This window comes from Panulirus ornatus, chromosome 14 (assembly GCF_036320965.1).
Source record: "Panulirus ornatus isolate Po-2019 chromosome 14, ASM3632096v1, whole genome shotgun sequence".
NCBI classification, from domain to species: Eukaryota; Metazoa; Arthropoda; class Malacostraca; order Decapoda; family Palinuridae; genus Panulirus; species Panulirus ornatus.
In genome coordinates, this window is record NC_092237.1 from 1,522,361 (window position 1) to 1,541,446 (window position 19,086).

The window sequence follows — 19,086 nt, forward strand, 5'->3', positions numbered from 1 at the left end:
TGAGTCATGTACCACGTGCTGGTGAAGGTGACGGCCACGTGGGTCACGTACCACGTGCTGGTGAAGGTGACGTCCACGTGGGTCACGTACCACGTGCTGGTGAAGGTGACGGCTACATGGATCACGTACCGCGTGCTGGTGAGGGTGAAGGCCACATGGGTCATGTATCACGTGCTAGTGTGGCCAAGGACAACCACACCGTCCATAGTCCAGCCACACAGGCAGCGCGTGACCCCGTCACTAGGGGACCAGCAGCGCCCGTCTATCATCGTCCTGGTTCACTTTACACAGAGGAAATCACGCAATCAACAGCTGACCATACGCATGACGCAACACCCGCAACATCTTCCTCTTCGCTGGAGAGGGAGAACCCTGCGTGTGGAACCCTGGCTCAGGTACATCCAGCCCCACCAATCTATGTGACGCGAATTCCCGCAATATCTGTCCAGGCCAACATGGGAGCGCTGACACCAGCTGCCGACGTGACCCCTGACCCGCCTTCTGCACCATCAGGTGGTGGTGAGCGGGCTCAGGTCGCTAGCGATACAGGTCAGGACACCTGGACAGAACATCGACCCGGGATAATGTTCTTTTTTGCATCCGAAGAACATGGAACTTTCCTGGATGTTGAGTCTGGACAACCACCTGTTGCCAGTGCACCAGACGAGGTGATGGAACAATCTCGGTATAAAACATCGCTGTGGGACGATCGTCTTGAACGATCAACTGATGGAACAATGCACAAATTCAAAGGCACTGAACACCTCCTAACATCGGAGTATGGTGAGACAACATCCAAGTCACATGCCCTTACTTCTGTACCTGAACAATTAGATCCAACGTCTGAACAGTTTGCTTTCATACTTGAACAACAGGTTGAACAATATAAAACCTCGAGAGATGACCCTAAACAGCATCAGATGAGAAACGAGCGATCAACCACAAATATTCCTGAGCAATCAACTTCGAATCTAATGCAAACAGCGACGTGGAATGGACAGCAAATGCCTGAACAACTGGAACCATCGCTGAAGAGGCCAAATCAGCCTGTTGTAACGCATGGACAACAATCTGCGACATATGAAGAATCACATAAATGGCTGAAACAACAAATTCTATTGGCAGATCATTCAACTACAAAACCAACAATTGATAATGAACAGTTTACAAACAGATCTCAACAACCACCGGAGCCAAGTGAACTGCCAGCTCTGGAGCCTGAGGAGTCTTCCAGAAAGCCTGAACAAAAGGCGCCTGATCGTCCATCTTGGTCTCTCAAACAACCACATAAGACAACTGAACGATCAATCTTGAGAGCTGTACTACCACACATGCTTCCTGAACAAACGAGTATGACACCTGAACAAATATCTAAGCCCCACAAACAACTAAATAGAGGATCTGAACAATCACGTATATGGCATGAACAAACTACATCTAGGGTCTTGCGACCATTTGCATGGTCTGAACAAGCATATAAAAGACATCTGCAAGCATTTAGGTGGTCAGAACACCCAGCTATGAAATCAGAACAATCAACTATGAAACCAAGTGATACAAAGTTCAGTCCTCAAGACTCACCTGAGAGTTCTGAACAACAAACTGAACTTAACAAGTCATTACTTCATAAAGCAACTACAGGCTATGAACAATGGAATGACATGCTTCATGAGATACCCTCACTGCCTGCACAACCCAACAAGCGTCCTGAACAAGTAGATCCACTTAAAACAGTTTTCGGTTTACGACCTGAACTAGAAATACATCTTGAACAACAAAATTCATACCCAGAAGAAGGCTTTCCGGAATATGACAAAAATTCTGAGCCGCTACACCCGGAACATAAGACGCCAGAATCTTTAGTTGAGGGGCAGAAGGATGGAACAGCCAGTGGGTCGGTGTTTAAGGTGAAGCAGGCGATGAAGCAACACCCACACACTCTCCAGACACCATCCATGTCCTCCACAACACCAGCGCTGTTGAATGAATCCATGAGTGGCGCAACCACTGTGGTGGACGGCCAGGGTGCCAGGTCCCACCCTCCTCAAGCTCCTGGCCTCGAGCGTTCAGAGGTAGAGGCCATCCTGAGCACCAGCACAGGCTCCGGTCTTCAGGAATTCGACGATTCGATGATAATGTTTAAGAACTCTATTCAACGGGGATTCAATCAGTCTCAAGACGATGATGAGGGTTCACCCTCGGCTCATGAGCACCGCCATTATTGGCCCATGACTGGGTTCTCCAACAATGGAAACTCTGCTGCAGAATATCAAGAAGACGTACTTAAGTACCCCAGAAGAGAGCACACAACACTGTCTTCTCCGGGACAAACACCGTCTTTAATCTTGGAGTCCGTCACCAGATCCTCGCCTCACACGTCACCAGAAGCGCCACGTTTCCTATATGGGAACGACAGTGCCTCTTTACCATTGTTCAATCATACTGTTTCTACTGGTCCTCACGGTACATCAACACAAAAACCAGACTGCGGGGACGATAGCGTCCTGTCTTCACTTTTTGGTTTGCAATCCACTGTATTTTCAGGTACAGTTAATCCATGTCAAAACTCCACCACACCCGCCACTTCCTCACCCTTACACACCACGCCCACCCAGGAACTAACGCTAGCTCAAGGACTAAACTCAAACGCTGCAAGTCCGGCTCTGGTCACCTCCACGCCATCACTCTTCGTGAACAACGTCACATTCCTGACGTTGAATAGGACGCCGTCAGCCGCAATGCCCAGCTTTACCACACAGTCCGTATACCAGGCCACGAAGCCCTCAGAGGGTGCACAATTAGATCAAACGCTCGTCACAACGTCATCCGCTATGAGTGCATCATACACCAGTATACCCTGGGAGACTCGAGCGGCCGGCCACATGGCCCCTCGCATCATTATCAACACCACCACCGGCAGTGTTGATCGAGTTCCAATCAAAGATAATGATGATCCATCTCATCCAGCTGCTGCAGAGGACATCACCCTTGTTGATACAGATATGGTGGGGGACCACAACGATCGCCTGACGAAACAGTCACCGGCAACCGAGTCTACAACAGTTGTTGGTCCTTCATCACACATCACTGACGTTATTGGCAGCGAGTCTCAGCCAACTGCAGCGCTTGTGGCAGCCAACGGGAGCTCCCTCGTTGTCAGCTCTACGATGTTGGGGTCTCAGGAGGAAAGCCAGACAACACACCTGCCCACTGAGTCAGCCATGTGGGTTAGAGTACCAACCATATTACCACCAGGCTCTATGTCCTCACTTTCTCGCATGTGGAGCGAGTCGTCAGAGGCGAACGAAGCCTCCACAAGACTCCTAACAAGTGCACTAAAGGTCCATATGGGAACATCATCCTTGTGGAACGACTGGTACCACCGCTGGAAGTTTCTGGGCCAGCCTCAGTCAACAACCCAAGGCTTCACCACAAGAACTCTAAATTTTCTACCAACAGAAGAAACCTTAACTTCGGTGTCTGTCAGTACTCCGCCACTACCTGTCACGACAGACCTTGTCGTGGAGTTGGAGGCTCTTACCCATGGAGGGAGCTCCCAAGATCCACCTCCAATAACACCAAAGATCTCAGCAACGACAATCGAGTCAAGTTTTCCCGAACCAGAAACACAACCTACAACAAAAACCACAACAAAAACGACACAATTCACAATACCATCAGCAAAAGCTACAACTCCAAAATCACAAACTACTACACCAACAATACAAATCATAACACCAACGACACAATCGCTAATACCACACTCAACACATGTGGTGTCAGCTGGCTTAGGCGAGACGCTGAGGTCACTCTGGACGTTGGTCGGCTTTACACGTCCTACACCAACTTTCCCAGCCTCATATGTCGTCACCACCACCTCACCTAACATAGTTACCACCATCAATACCATAGCACCTACAACACTCACCACCAAAGCCATTACTCCAACAACCATAGCCTCCAGTGAGTCGATGATCATAATCTCCTCGACTGCCACAGTTGATACCACAGCACCTACAAGCATCACTGAAAAGTCCTATACCCAGACTACTGTCGCAGCCACTGTCACCACAACTATCGCCATCTCCCATCCAACCTTCCCCCACAGCCGCAGAGAGGACACTACAGGTGCACACAAGACATCCGGCAGCAAAGGAAGAGAGTCGTATGTGCACGAGGAACACTCATCCAGCATTCCCCTGTACACGATTCATAATCTCACGACAACCACACCGCCATCAGCGTCTGTAATTACAAGTTATCCTCAATCCCTCAACTACAGAAGCCATATGTCAACACCCGACACCAAGCGATATGGTGATGGTGATAATGTTGCACGCAGCAGCGGAAGTACATCATATGCAGTGGAAAGTGAGAATGTCACGGAAGATCCGATAGAGCTCTCCTTCACCACACGCGCTCCTTCATCGACTGAGTCATTAGCAAACCTTATCCGACTGATCAGCAACTTACAAGGCAGTGGTCAGGGTCAGCTGTCACAGGAGCAGCAGGATGACGACGGAGGGGACAAAGAAGCAGCTAGGAATGGGAACATCAGCCCTTTCGTGCCACAGTCCCTGGCCAGCAGCTTGGCGGGGATGTTCCCCGTCGTACCCACCATCTTCAGCAAAGACTCAGGAGAGGAAGACACAAGTTACAAGAGCGCCAAGGATCGGTATCGGTATGATAACAGAAAGCATTTGATGACATACGACACAGGTGTCAGTCACATTGTCACAACTCTGCCACCATACCTGACGGAGACGTTCCCGACCGACAGGTATCCAGGGAGTCTGAGCCTCAACACTCTTTTTACAAATACAATTCAGACAAGCACACTGACCGCCTACTGGTCCATCGCCGCCCACTATTCCACCACCTACCGACCCTAAACCAACGTTCATCTTCCAGCAATCGTCAACGCCCCTTATTACAGCGGCCTACCATCATCATAAAAAAAGGAGGCACCAGACTACGTATTCCTGTAATGCCCTCGGCGGATTTTTCTTCCTTTAAGCCCCAACGACGTCCACAGGCTTCATCCCAACAAAAACCTCGTGAAGCTTCGGAGCCCGCGAGGGGTAAAGACAAGTCCACAAATAAAATTTCACGTCCTGGTTTAGCTTCACTCTCTTCTGAAACGCCGTCAGAAACAGACGAAACTGAAAGACAAATCAAAATGGAACCACAGGTTGACATGCTTGTTCCCTCACGTCTTCTCCCACGTCCTCCTCCACGGCTGCCACGTCCTCCACCTTCAGAAGTGAAAATGCAACGTCATGAAGGCTGCGGCTCCACCTTGCTGGGCCACCTGGAGGACCTGGTGGGACGCGAACTGCTCATGGACCAGTTTGGGATGAGGGTCTACACGTCCGTCATCGAAAGGTGGGCGGCCTTTCTCTGTACCCGCCCAGTTCGGAGGACGCACACTTCTGACTCACTATAACATTACCACAGAAGCCCACTTGAGGAAGACATGTGTGACGCTCAAGCTTTGACCTGGTTCGCCATTCAAAACGCGGACTCAGAATTCACAGATGACTCGACAAACTTGACTTGACCAATTAATTGTGTGGAATATAAACATAAAACGTAACTCATATACACCCAGAAAATCACAACAAACGCTGACTTCGTAAATGCAGAAATACCACTAGGAAAAGGAAACACGAGAATCATGAGCGCTTTCGTGTAATACCATACCTTCAGAGCACTAGTTACAGAGACAGAATATAGATAAAATACAGGTTATGTATATGCTCAGGATCCTAATTTCCCTTCCCTAGTGGTATTTCTGCATATATATATATATATATATATATATATATATATATATATATATGTTGTGGCAGACAAGGACAGTTACCAGGCTTTAGGACACTCATTATGCACATTATGATATATGAAGACCTCAACCTTCACAGCAAACCTTAAAGGTAGCATGTGGAGAGTTGAAAAGTTTTATAGTCACTAGCACTGTGGTACCACTTCGACAATGCTTTTTTCCTCTCTTTTTATCTGCCAAAAGTTTCATCCAAAAGTATCTCAGTCATCAAAAGTCATTGGAGCTTCTGGAGGTATGAAAAAAAATTTGGTGATGAGAGATATCACATCCCAAACAGACAGATTGACTCAGCGAACTGAGAGTTCAGAAACATCCCAGAAAGGCTTGCTGGAAGATAATTAATTCTTGTTTGTACATAGTGTAAATAACTTCGTTTTTGTTCTTGTATATATATATATATATTTATTCCCTGGGGATAGGGGAGAAAGAATACTTCCCACGTATTCCCTGCGTGTCGTAGAAGGCGACTAAAAGGGGAGGGAGCGGGGGGCTGGAAATCCTCCCCTCTCAATTTTTTTTAATTTTCCAAAAGAAGGAACAGAGAAGGGGGCCAGGTGAGGATATTCCCTCAATGGCCCAGTCCTCAGTTCTTAACGCTACCTCGCTAACGCGGGAAATGGCGAATAGTTTGAAAAAAAAAAAAAAAAAAAATATATATATATATATATATATATGGATTTGTATGTAGCATTTATGGATCTGGAGAAGGCATATGATAGAGTTGATAGAGATGCTCTGTGGAAGGTATTAAGAATATATGGTGTGGGAGGCAAGTTGTTAGAAGCAGTGAAAAGTTTTTATCGAGGATGTAAGGCATGTGTACGTGTAGGAAGAGAGGAAAGTGATTGGTTCTCAGTGAATGTAGGTTTGCGGCAGGGGTGTGTGATGTCTCCATGGTTGTTTAATTTGTTTATGGATGGGGTTGTTAGGGAGGTAAATGCAAGAGTCCTGGAAAGAGGGGCAAGTATGAAGTCTGTTGGGGATGAGAGAGCTTGGGAAGTGAGTCAGTTGTTGTTCGCTGATGATACAGCGCTGGTGGCTGATTCATGTGAGAAACTGCAGAAGCTGGTGACTGAGTTTGGTAAAGTGTGTGGAAGAAGAAAGTTAAGAGTAAATGTGAATAAGAGCAAGGTTATTAGGTACAGTAGGGTTGAGGGTCAAGTCAATTGGGAGGTGAGTTTGAATGGAGAAAAACTGGAGGAAGTGAAGTGTTTTAGATATCTGGGAGTGGATCTGTCAGCGGATGGAACCATGGAAGCGGAAGTGGATCATAGGGTGGGGGAGGGGGCGAAAATTTTGGGAGCCTTGAAAAATGTGTGGAAGTCGAGAACATTATCTCGGAAAGCAAAAATGGGTATGTTTGAAGGAATAGTGGTTCCAACAATGTTGTATGGTTGCGAGGCGTGGGCTATCGATAGAGTTGTGCGCAGGAGGATGGATGTGCTGGAAATGAGATGTTTGAGGACAATGTGTGGTGTGAGGTGGTTTGATCGAGTAAGTAACGTAAGGGTAAGAGAGATGTGTGGAAATAAAAAGAGCGTGGTTGAGAGAGCAGAAGAGGGTGTTTTGAAATGGTTTGGGCACATGGAGAGAATGAGTGAGGAAAGATTGACCAAGAGGATATATGTGTCGGAGGTGGAGGGAACGAGGAGAAGAGGGAGACCAAATTGGAGGTGGAAAGATGGAGTGAAAAAGATTTTGTGTGATCGGGGCCTGAACATGCAGGAGGGTGAAAGGAGGGCAAGGAATAGAGTGAATTGGAGCGATGTGGTATACAGGGGTTGACGTGCTGTCAGTGGATTGAATCAAGGCATGTGAAGCGTCTGGGGTAAAATATATATATATATATATATATATATATATATATATATATATATATATATATATATATATATATATATATATATATATATATATATTTATTACACAAGACTAAGGACAAGTAGTTCCTCTGTTCTACTGACATGATGCCTAACACGCATAGTGTTCATGGCGCGCCAGAGCTTTTCCTTAACACAAGCGAAACACAGGATCATAGACCAGTAGGTAACGCAACGTGATGTGACATGACACCGATGACAGGCTGGTGCATTAGTTTAGGGTTCTGTAGCAACGTCACCTACAGGGTGGTGCAGTAATGTAGGGTTGTGTAACGGCGTCACACACAGGCCTGAGTCACACTAGGGAGTAATCCTTCCTCCCGTGGTTACAATAGGAAGTAAAGCTTCCTCTTTCCCTTCCAGGGTCACATTGGTTATTAGTCGTTCCCCTCCCTGAGTCACACTGGGGTGTAACTCTCCCTCCCTCTCGGGGTCACATTGGGAAGTAAAGATTCCTCCCTCCTGGGTTCACACTGGAGAGTAACCCTCTTTCCCTCCTGAGGTCACTGGGGTGTAATTCTCCCTCCCTCCTAATGTGACACTGAGGAGTAAACCTCCCTCCCCCATGGTGTTACACTAGGTACTAACCTCTGCCACCATCCCCCCTGCAGCATCCTGACCGTGGAGTGCGTGGACCAGGAATGGGCAGTAGTGGCTGGGTTGATGACTGACCCGCGGACGTTGGCACACACTCCTACCACGCCGCCCCTGGCCCAACTCTCCCCGCCCCTTCCTGCCCCGACCACCGGCATGGACGGCTGGCTAACCCTGGACGACCTTCAGGCACAGGTGGGCCGTACCTCTCTTCCCCATTGACCCAGGAATAGGTAAAGTCGCAGTTATCAATACTGTAGCAGGAACATAATTATCATTACTATAGCAGAACATAACTGTCACTAATGTAGCAGGAACATAATTATCATTACTGCAGTAGGAACATAATTATCATTACTGTAGCAGGAACAATGAACCAGGACAATAACTGTCTGGTGTTGATGACGACCCGAGTATTCGTTACCATCAACACAAGGAATAGAGTTTCATCAGTCCAATAAAACAGAAATCAAATCTTATCATGCCTAAGTAGTGAGTGTAGGAAACCCACGTGATATCCTAGTAATACGACAGAGGTCGAAGCAGGAGGCGGGTCAGGTGTGGGGTACTGATGACGATGATCTCCCGCATGTAGAGGAAATGATGGCGGCAGGATACTTACAATTTCCTACACCTTAATGTTCAATTTGTGGATTGCAAGAAATTATGGTGGTGATAGAGGGTGGTTGTAGCAGGTGAAGGGTGTAGAAGTGAGGGTGGGAATAAGCTAGCACGAACCATTACCGCCCTCATACTTACCACGTGGCAAAGTTTATGTTAACCTCTCCACCAGTTGTTGTATGAAGTGATATACACCTGCGAGGAAGTCTGACTTTTGCAGGTTTAATTTTCCTGGTTTGTTTCTCTGACGGTGAGGAGATCGTCCAGCCTCCGTGCAGGTAACTGATCACTAACCTCGTATTTCCACAGGAGGAGGGGGAAGTCCTCCGACGCCAGCATGAAGTTGAGGGACAACCTAGAAGTATCCCTAGCCACGCCCTGGCCCTGATAACGAACCAGGGGTTCTACAGTTCCGTCCACCTGACGCCCCAGCCTCCTTACTCCACACCACCACCTCCCACCACCACCAGGGTTCTTGCCTCGTCTGTCGCAGTTAACCTCTCAGAACCTCCTTCCCTTCCTTTCGATTCTTACCAGAGTCCTCTAGCGTCTACATCGACCTCTCCTTCCTCCTCCTCTTCTATACCATCTTCTTCCTCCCTGACATCGTTAAAACCTCAGACCTACCCTTTCCCGCCGTCGTCAGACCCCGTATCCTCTCTTCCGTCGTCTGTATCTTCTTCCTCGCCTCTCACCTCTCCCTCACCTATGTTTCCTAGCTCTGGTTTGTCTGTACCCTCTACTCCCCAGCCGACTTCATCCCCTCCTCCCTCTAATACCCCTACATCTTCCCTCCTCCCCTACTGGTCCCTAGCAACAGTCTCCTCGCCTTACCCATCGTCGGGGGCGCGGCAGGTGCGAGCCAGGAGGGTAGCTGGCCGGCCCGGGGGATCGTCCTCTCCGGGGGTCGTGGCGGCGACGGGGATGCTCGCCCTCCATCAGATGGGCCTGGCTGCAGGTGTGTGTGCCGTCAGACATTCCCTCGTCACATTCACTCTACCTTATCTATCGTTCCTGAGGTGCTCTTCATCCTGGCAGTCATCATTCTTCTCTATCTTAAGAGCCGTCAGTTCAGTTTATACTTAGCATTAACTATGATTAACGTGCACTAGATCTATCTATCCCACGGGACACAGACGGCAGAATACTACCCCACGCATCTCCTACGTGTCGTTGACAGCGACAAAGACTGGCTTGAAATATTCTCCTCCTGTAGTACCACTTTCTACCAGTAAGAACAGCAGCAACCAAGTGAAAATTCTTCTACTCTATATGGTTTCGTTCCCGACGCTGCCTCGCTAAGGTGGGAAAGCCGAAAATGTAAGACAAAAACTCTAAGCTTCTAAATTGGTGTATTGTGTCCTCACAGCATAAGGATCTCTGTCATCAGATCGGGTTTCCTTTGACCAGTACCTCCCAACATGAGTTCATCACTCAGTTATTACGATCGTTTTAAAAGAGACTTTATTCCGGCTGACTGTATCACAAGTCACATCATGTGCGGTATAAACGTTTACTGCTACGCACAGCACCTTGCATGGAGCGAGATCACGCCAGCCCAATCGATGAAGCCTCATGTATTTTCAAGATTTAATGGAAATTTCATGTGAGGATTTTTCTATATATGCATTATGCTAAATGATACGGTATTAGTCAAGGTTGTAAAGTTCAAGACGGCTAATGTATAATACAGACGTAACGGTTACCTGCAGACTGAGCTCAGGATGCTAAAGGAGGCAATGTTGGATGTAGCAACAAGCTACTTTCTCACTCTCTCCTGTATGTTGTTATATACATTTACAGTACGTATGTCATCACGTAACTTCCTTAACTATTGATGGAACAACAAAATACGAAACATTACAAGATGCGGGTCCGGCACTGTCCCATAATGAAGTCTGTTGCGATATAGATCAAATATTCCTAGTGTGACTAGAAGGAAGTTGGTCTGTTCGAGTAAAAGCCCTGGTCTTCCTTGAACATGGTGTTAGACTTTCTGTGCAGAAGTTTCGGAGTGTTTGTCTGTATCGAGGCACCAGAATGTCCAAACAACAACAGCGTCAGCGTTAAAGCCTTGCTGAGGAATTATTAGATTTTGTGCAGCAGTTGTCTGATCAAATGAATCCAACTGCCTGTGTCATACTGACTGACCACCCGCCAAGTGGCGGTTGGGGAATCTGGCTCTGTCAGACCATTTCTCCAGACTTTCTACCATCTCTATCGTCATGTACCGCCACTTGCGTCTAGCTTGGTGCTGTATGTGCAGGAGCGACGCTGTTCTAAGGCTCGGCTTCCATCTGTTTTACTTATCCATAACAATCTATTCAGACATCTTTGAATATACTCAATATATATATATATATATATATATATATATATATATATATATATATATATATATATATATATATATATTATCCCTGGGGATAGGGGATTAAGAATACTTCTCACGTATTCCCTGCGTGTCGTAGAAGGCGACTAAAAGGGGAGGGAGCGGGGGGCTGGAAAACCTCCCCTCTCGTTTTTTTTTTTTTTTCTAATTTTCCAAAAGAGGGAACAGAGATGGGGGCCAGGTGAGGATATTTCCACAAAGGCCCAGTCCTCTGTTCTTAACGCTACCTCGCTAACGCGGGAAATGGCGAATACTTAAAAAAAAAAAAAAATATATATATATATATATATATATATATATATATATATATATATATATATATATATATATATATATATATATCCTGTAATCTCTCAGCTAGTTCTTTCATTTTGTACTGTGCAGCGGGAGCCCAGCCAGAGGATCCTTCCTCTCCACCAGCTACTATGGCCGTTATGGAGTCGTCCAAGGCTCTCAGTTCCACAGTGTTTGGGTTTGAGACCATCCTCACGGGTCTGGTGTACCTCTCCTTCGGGATATTCCTGTACCAGATGATCCAGCGAGCCATGGACACCCGAACGGCAGGCTCCCTCACTCTCACCTCCAGCGGCAGGACAGTTTGGAATAACGCCCCCGACCCCCAGCTTCCCTCCCTCCTTCATAGCCTCGAGGAGGTAAGCTTCAACATTGTTAGAAAGCTGTTACCTGAGAAAATATTTTCAGACATATGTCTGTAAGGTTCTTTTGGATGTCAGAGATCTGGTGTATGCCATCATCTTGGATTCTTATGAATATGAAGGTTTCTCCTTATCCTTTACTCCAGTGTTGTCAGACTGAGGACCTCTTCCTTGTCACTGTAACTCATTTCAATTATTTCTCGGTCCATCAGACCTCCGTCAGTTGCCCGTGTCTCCTCCAGTGTGGAAACCGTCAACTCTACTTCATGTGGATCTTCCTGCACCTTCAACCACCCACTACAAGAAAATTATTCACGCACCGCACGCAATCCTCCTAGCGTGGGTTTCATTTGTTAAGTTTAGTACCACGTCCAGTGGTCGACCCCTTACACAGGATAAAGACTGTACTTTGTATCAGCTTTGTAGTGTCATACAGTGTGGTCTGTTCTGATCCTTCCTCGTCTTCCTCACTATACAGTTACTGCCGCTGGATTCCTTAGTTCCATCAGTCATTTGTGGGATCACTATCGTACTCTGATGACGTATTTCATAACATTTTCTCTGTTACTCTGCTTTTCATTCAAAATTTTGCAATCATAATTGAATATCTTCAAACATCATTCATTGTTTTAGAGTACATCATCTGCACAGATCTGAAACCTCAGTGATCGCAACACAGCCCTGACGGACCGCACATTTTACCCTCGCCCAGGTACAATGAACGTTGCTGACATGTTCCCCGCACTTTCTTTTCCCTGGTGGACACACTTCAGTTCTTGTGGCCCTCTCCTGACACCAGCCTGAGTGTGTGTGTGTGTGTGTGTGTGTGTGTGTGTGTGACTAGTACTGAGCGCAAACCAAGGTAGGATATTCTGACAAACATATCTATGGTAGGAAATACTGACAAACATATCTATAAGACCAAGGTCTGCAACTCACTTGACCACTTGTATGATCGAAACCCATTTAGCGTGTGCAAACCTCCATGCAGTTATAATTATCGAACAAGGAGGTAGTTAAGGCTTTTATGACACAAATGGGTGTATTGGGCTTTTAATGACAGGGCATATGTAACCAAGCTCCACAAAGTGTGGGGTCTTCTTTGAAAATGATGAGCACGAATGGACCCTATAAAATTGAATTTTGGAACAAAGTTTTTAGCACATGAAAATACCTATATGTATCTTATATGATAATAAACTTTCACTTCAGGTGCCCAACGTGGCGGCGGAGATGGTTCTGGTGGGTGTGCAGGGGTCTGAGGTGTGGGCGAGGCGACCCCAATGCCTCCCTCTTTACCTGTGTCGCCTCAACCTCCTGTACCATCACCAGCCGGGCAACAACACCTCCGCCATCCGTAGGTTTGCACTCGCCGCTCTCAGGTGAGGTCTGCCAACTCTACATCATGTCCCTTCTAGCTTAACATTCTTAACCAAACAATGAATTTTGCACTAATCATTAGCTTCTCCATCTGAGATGTTTTCATGGAGATACCTCACGGGGTTTGTTTACTGAGCAACATGTGCATTTTAAACAATGAATAATGATATTTTTGTCATTCATTTGCGAAAGTTCCAAAGTCCCTGTACTTTCTTCTGCATGTCTGTACATACGATCCACTCTCTATCCCCCACCCCCAGCTCGGCCATGTCCGTATGGGCAGGAGTAAATCAGTATGACCTCCTCCTTCCTTCGTCTCTGGCCTCCTGGAATGGTGCCCAAGGCCTCCCCTGTCACCATGCTCACGCCGCCTGTCGCATCCATCTAAGCAAGTCTGCCTCGCATCCCCGCGACTACCTCGACACAAACTACCAGCCAAAGACATATCGCAAAAGACAGATCGGCACGAATTTACTAAAGAGCCCGTCGCTGGCTGCACCATTAACATAAGGGGAACGTTTTATATAAGGCTGTATCATTGTTAATACAGTGTTCTCAAGGAACTTCTTATTCCAAGTGGGTCCATCACTTCCCTGTTAGTGGAAGCAGCGCAGCATGGAGCTGCAAGAGCTCTTGGAAAGAGGACCTTGTTAACACCAGGCCCCGTTCTCAGAGACATACTGTGCAATCGTAAATAATTATATATATATATATATATATATATATATATATATATATATATATATATATATATATATATATATATCACATATTATGTTTATCATCTAAGACTTTCTGATATGTGAAGATAAAATACTAGTACGACGGGGCATTATTACTGTTGGCTTTCCTACATAACTCTACTGCTGTCAACATTCTGACTGTCTGGATACCTGTTATTTTTTTATTTCATCATATTTTGTCGCTGTATCTCGCGTAAACGAGGTAGCGCAAGGAAACAGACGAAAGAATGGCCCAACCTACCCACATACACATGTATATATATACACGCCCACACATGCACATAGACATACCTATACATTTTAACGTTTACATACATATACATACACAGACATATACATATATACACATGTACATATTCATACTTGCTGCCTATATTCATTCTCATCGCCACCCCGCCACACATGAAATGACCCCCCCTCCCCCCGAGTGCGCGAGAGGTAGCGCTAGGAAAAGACAACAAAGGCCACATTCGTTCACACTTAGTCTCTATCTTTCATATGTAATGCACCGAAACCACAGCTCCCTTTCCACATCTAGGCCCCACAAAACTTTCCATGGTTTACCCCAGAAGTTTCACATGCCATTTCAATCTATTGACAACAAGAAGACCCCGGTATACCATATCGTTCACCACCTGTTATTATGATCATAATTATCAACCGTCATCTTTATGGCTACCTTCACTTTAGTTCTTTCATTTTCAATTTATATCATCATTACTGTTTTCATGACGGTAACTACTGTTCAAAGCCTAGTCCCTCGAGGTTCAGTTCTGCCAGGTGCTGCGTGCTACGGCGGCTGATAAATGCGTTCCACTCCTTCGGACAATCTTATTGAAATACGTTTCAAAAAATCTTATTGAAATACATCCTTCAAACGATCTTACTGAAATACATGTCAGAGTTTAGAGAACTATATATAACTGGAGGTCCCTCTTAAACCAGACCGCTCTCATGCGATTTGCTTACCCACGCCTAATAGAAACCCAGTGAGTAGTAATTTGACCTTTTGATGTTTTCGTCACAAAACACCCAGCCAAATAAAGTGACATCATTTAGATGAGAATTTGTAAGCAGAGACAGACGTAAACGCCCTACAATGACACCATCAATTTGTGTTTTCAGAACAGTGTACTGTAATTCACTCAAGTGCATTTTCGTATGGGTTGTGGTGTGTCGTCATGCTATTGAACTGGATGGTTGTTATGACGTCAGGGCAAGTCTCTAAATTGTGATGTACACCTAGCATACAACATCAGAGCGGATTTGGTGGAGACCCTCCACCTACACGGCTCCGGCGGCATCACCTACACACTCCACCAGATATCAAGATTCCAGGGTAACACCGGTATAAGTCAAATGACACAGTTCTCGTATCTTTCCTATATGTCTAAACAGAACTATGCTGTATTTCTGAAGATGCAGAAAGTCAAACTTTTCTCCACGGTCGCAAGTCATAACTAAGCGTCTGAAGGGGACAATGAAATATGGTTACTTAATCAGACAGTAATTGTTCTGCTAATAGGTGACTATGAAACAATTATCTTCTTACATAGCTATCTCCGTACAAAATTGCATAAATGAAATAAATCACACTACTATAATGCATGTTATATGAATTGAATAAATCACAACAATAATGCTTCTGCTAGTTTTAATTCTTTATATTCGACACACACCTACAAACAAGTACGGTTCGAACAAATGACGACTACCACCAGCAAATTAATTCCGTATACCTTGTATGATTTTGCATGAAACTGAAAATTATTGCTGCCTTCTACCTATGAACACGAAGAACGTCCGTGAAGAGTGCATTTACGGGGGTCTCATATGTTGTGATCAGTTGGTCATATCTAAAATGCTTAAAACTGTGGCAGTTGTTTAACGTATAATAAAGTATATGAAATCAAATATCCGTGATCAATTTCAAAAAAACCTACGTTAGAAAAATTTTCAGCCATCATCAATAAAAATCCACATATGTAATCAACGTATATATAACTACATATGTATCTGACCCTATATACACCAGATTCTCTTCTAATATCTCTGTTCTGTAGCTATTCAGGCTACGCCGTTCTATAATACAGATATGGGAAGTATATGGAAAGCCATTTGAGCTATGGCAGTTGCAGCAATAATTATTCCCTCGCTTGATCTTGTCCACGTCCTCTCTCTCTCTCTCTCTCTCTCTCTCTCTCTCTCTCTCTCTCTCTCTCTCTCTCTCTCTCTCTCTCTCTCTCATGGTAAACTTGCATTTACACAACTCCAGAGCGTCTTACATTTTATCCCAGTGACTAAGTTTGATTCATAAGTGAAGAAGTCGGATGCATGATCATAAAAAGATAAACACTACATACATACATAGAATCATTAGGACTTTTATCTACTCTTCTGAAAATTTACATCTTCCTGTGTTTTATGTCTCGTATACTTTTGTCCCGAAGAATTGTTTGTATCTTTAAACTTTTCATGCACTAGATAATTTGCATGTGTCGTAGATCCCCTTCGCCTCTCATAAAGCTGTGTGTTTAGTTTACAAATATTCAAGGGCCACTTATGGCAATGAAATTGGTCTTTCGAGGGCTTCCTACAAGAGTAAGAGTGAGACTCATCTTAGTAATTCAATGGTTCGACAGGCCATGCGTTACCACCTACCGGTTCGCTTGGCGAGAGATCGAAGCCTAGCCGACATTAGGCGGTCAGATATGCATATGATGAACAAATCATGATCCAAATATTTAGCTGAAGACAGTAGATATTGTACGGCTCTTTGGTGTAGCTGCCTTAGAACAAGTAATAACGTGGAACTTAGTGGTTAGGTTAGGTTATTAGGCAGAGGTTTGGTTAAGCTGGGTTTGGTAATTTCATGGTGAATTATGCTATGGTACGGTCGAGTAACGTTACAGTCAATCATATCCATATAGTGTGAATTTACAGCATAGTAAAAATTCCAGGTCTATCATGCAGTGGACGAGCGTTGTGTAAGTAGTCTACGTCATGAGACCAGGTAGTTCCCTACCTTTTTGAGAAGTGTATCACTAAACTATCTTTCCTCTACACTATCTATCGCCTAGCCTATAATCTGTTTAACACCATCATGACTGCTTAACATACGGGAGTATGCGTAAAATCTCTCCGTCAATATTCAAAACTATGTAAAACGCTAACAGCGTCTCTCGTGAGGACGAAACTAGGGCTTAATAGGTCGTAACTTCATTCATATTTAACATATTGTGTGGCATATTCTCATGGGTTCAAAAATTTTCCAGAGCATAATTTCAGTGGTCCTCAGCTCAGAGAGGTACAGAAGCTTCACACAATAGAGAACCCCACGCTAAACATCACTATATGAATAATATCAAAAAAGAAATTCACGAAAGATAAATCTAAATTGTGTCAGGATCAGAATCAAGCCTCAAACACTCTTACCTCCAGTCTTGTTCCTCTGTTATGTGTGCCATACCATCCATGCCTGTATGTTGCGCTTAGAACCACCTGGGGTCAGGGTCGGCGCCACAAATAGGTCCCCAAATGACGGGCAGGAAGTCTGTTAATTGATGGGAGAATAAAATTAGCATTATAGCTTATACTACTACTACTACTACTACTACTAATAATAATAATAATAATAACAATAATGATAATCACATTAAAATAACTATCAGTAAGACAATAATCATGACAATTAAGCTACTTTTCCCCAGCACTTCTTGGCTAGTCTTCTACCAACTGTCAACACAATATTAATAAACCATTCACACACTGTCGAAACGGCTGAACAGTTAGTGTTGTGTCCTTTTGAGCTCTGTCGAGTTATCCCTTCGCAACTGAATATTTTCAATCTTTCGGCGTACACAAACGTAATGGCTCTGGGAACAAAATTTCATGGGGACGTCGCCATAGTATGGTCACATTCTGCGCCATATGCAACCGTACTTACCCACATAAATACAGGAAGATGTCAAACTATGAGCGTCTCTGCCTCTCACGGCTGTTTCCCTACCTGATTATACTCAAGCAGGCTTGTAGTTCCATCGCGTCCTTTACATCAATCATTTATTTCAGAAAGTAATAGAAGGGCTATGTTTTTACTCTAAACCAAGTGGTAAACACAGAGCAACTACTGCATTTCTGAATATACAGTGCTACATTCATAACATTTAGGGAACATGAAGTACCCTCAATTAATTCAGAAAAACATGAAAGACCAAGGCGTTTTCACCACATTTTCTTTTTTATTTTGTAAATCTAAAAAAAAAACCAAGGGATGGAAATAGGCGCTGAATGGTTTTGTAAAAAAAAATTCCACATACATTTCATTCCACAAAGAATTACGTATTACGGCAGTGACAACACAACCCGTTCATACTTACCTTTGGTGACGATCGATCCCTCTCGTCAATATATTCAAAATGAGTCGACTATATTGCTCTTACTTTTCACTCACAAAATATATGAAAGATGAGAATATTTTGAACATTCACACACTGGTAAAAGACCACGTAATACGTACTGTAAGACAGATGTCTAACCTACGGGTCTTGGTATGTGTATACCCACAGCAGAGCCGGCTGACCGTAACCCACAACCATACAAGCCGGATCAAATTGTGGAAATGATTATGAAAAGAGTGTACAGATCGTGAAGCCCTTTAGGGAATATTTCTTTGCAACTGGTTTTGTGAGACCAGTAATATCCAGTTTTTCCGTAATAATAACTAATGTACTAATACAAGATGCAATGATTATTATAGAATTCAAACCAATGTCAGGTATACACTGCATGCACCAGTGTCTACACGAACGACAAACATATGAAGACGACATAACTTAAAATTAAAAGTTTATTTACCCAGCCACGCCCACTGGTCACTTAACAGTACCTAAAATGTTCGCGTATGAAATGGTTATCCATAGATTTACAACGTAAATGAAAGATATGCACACGACATATCATATGATAGCATAAA

At 44.6% G+C, this 19,086-nt stretch overlaps 1 protein-coding gene across 1 annotated transcript; it reads left to right on the plus strand.

Annotated features, from left to right (window-relative positions):
* Positions 1-8,324: 8,324 nt before the first annotated feature.
* LOC139753136 (uncharacterized) lies at positions 8,325-14,035 on the plus strand. Its single transcript, XM_071669277.1, has 5 exons — positions 8,325-8,514; positions 9,250-9,898; positions 11,717-11,985; positions 13,201-13,370; positions 13,629-14,035. Exons 1-5 carry the CDS (start codon positions 8,389-8,391, stop codon positions 13,876-13,878), a joined length of 1,464 nt encoding a protein of 487 aa, XP_071525378.1. The 5' UTR covers positions 8,325-8,388; the 3' UTR covers positions 13,879-14,035.
* Positions 14,036-19,086: the final 5,051 nt, after the last annotated feature.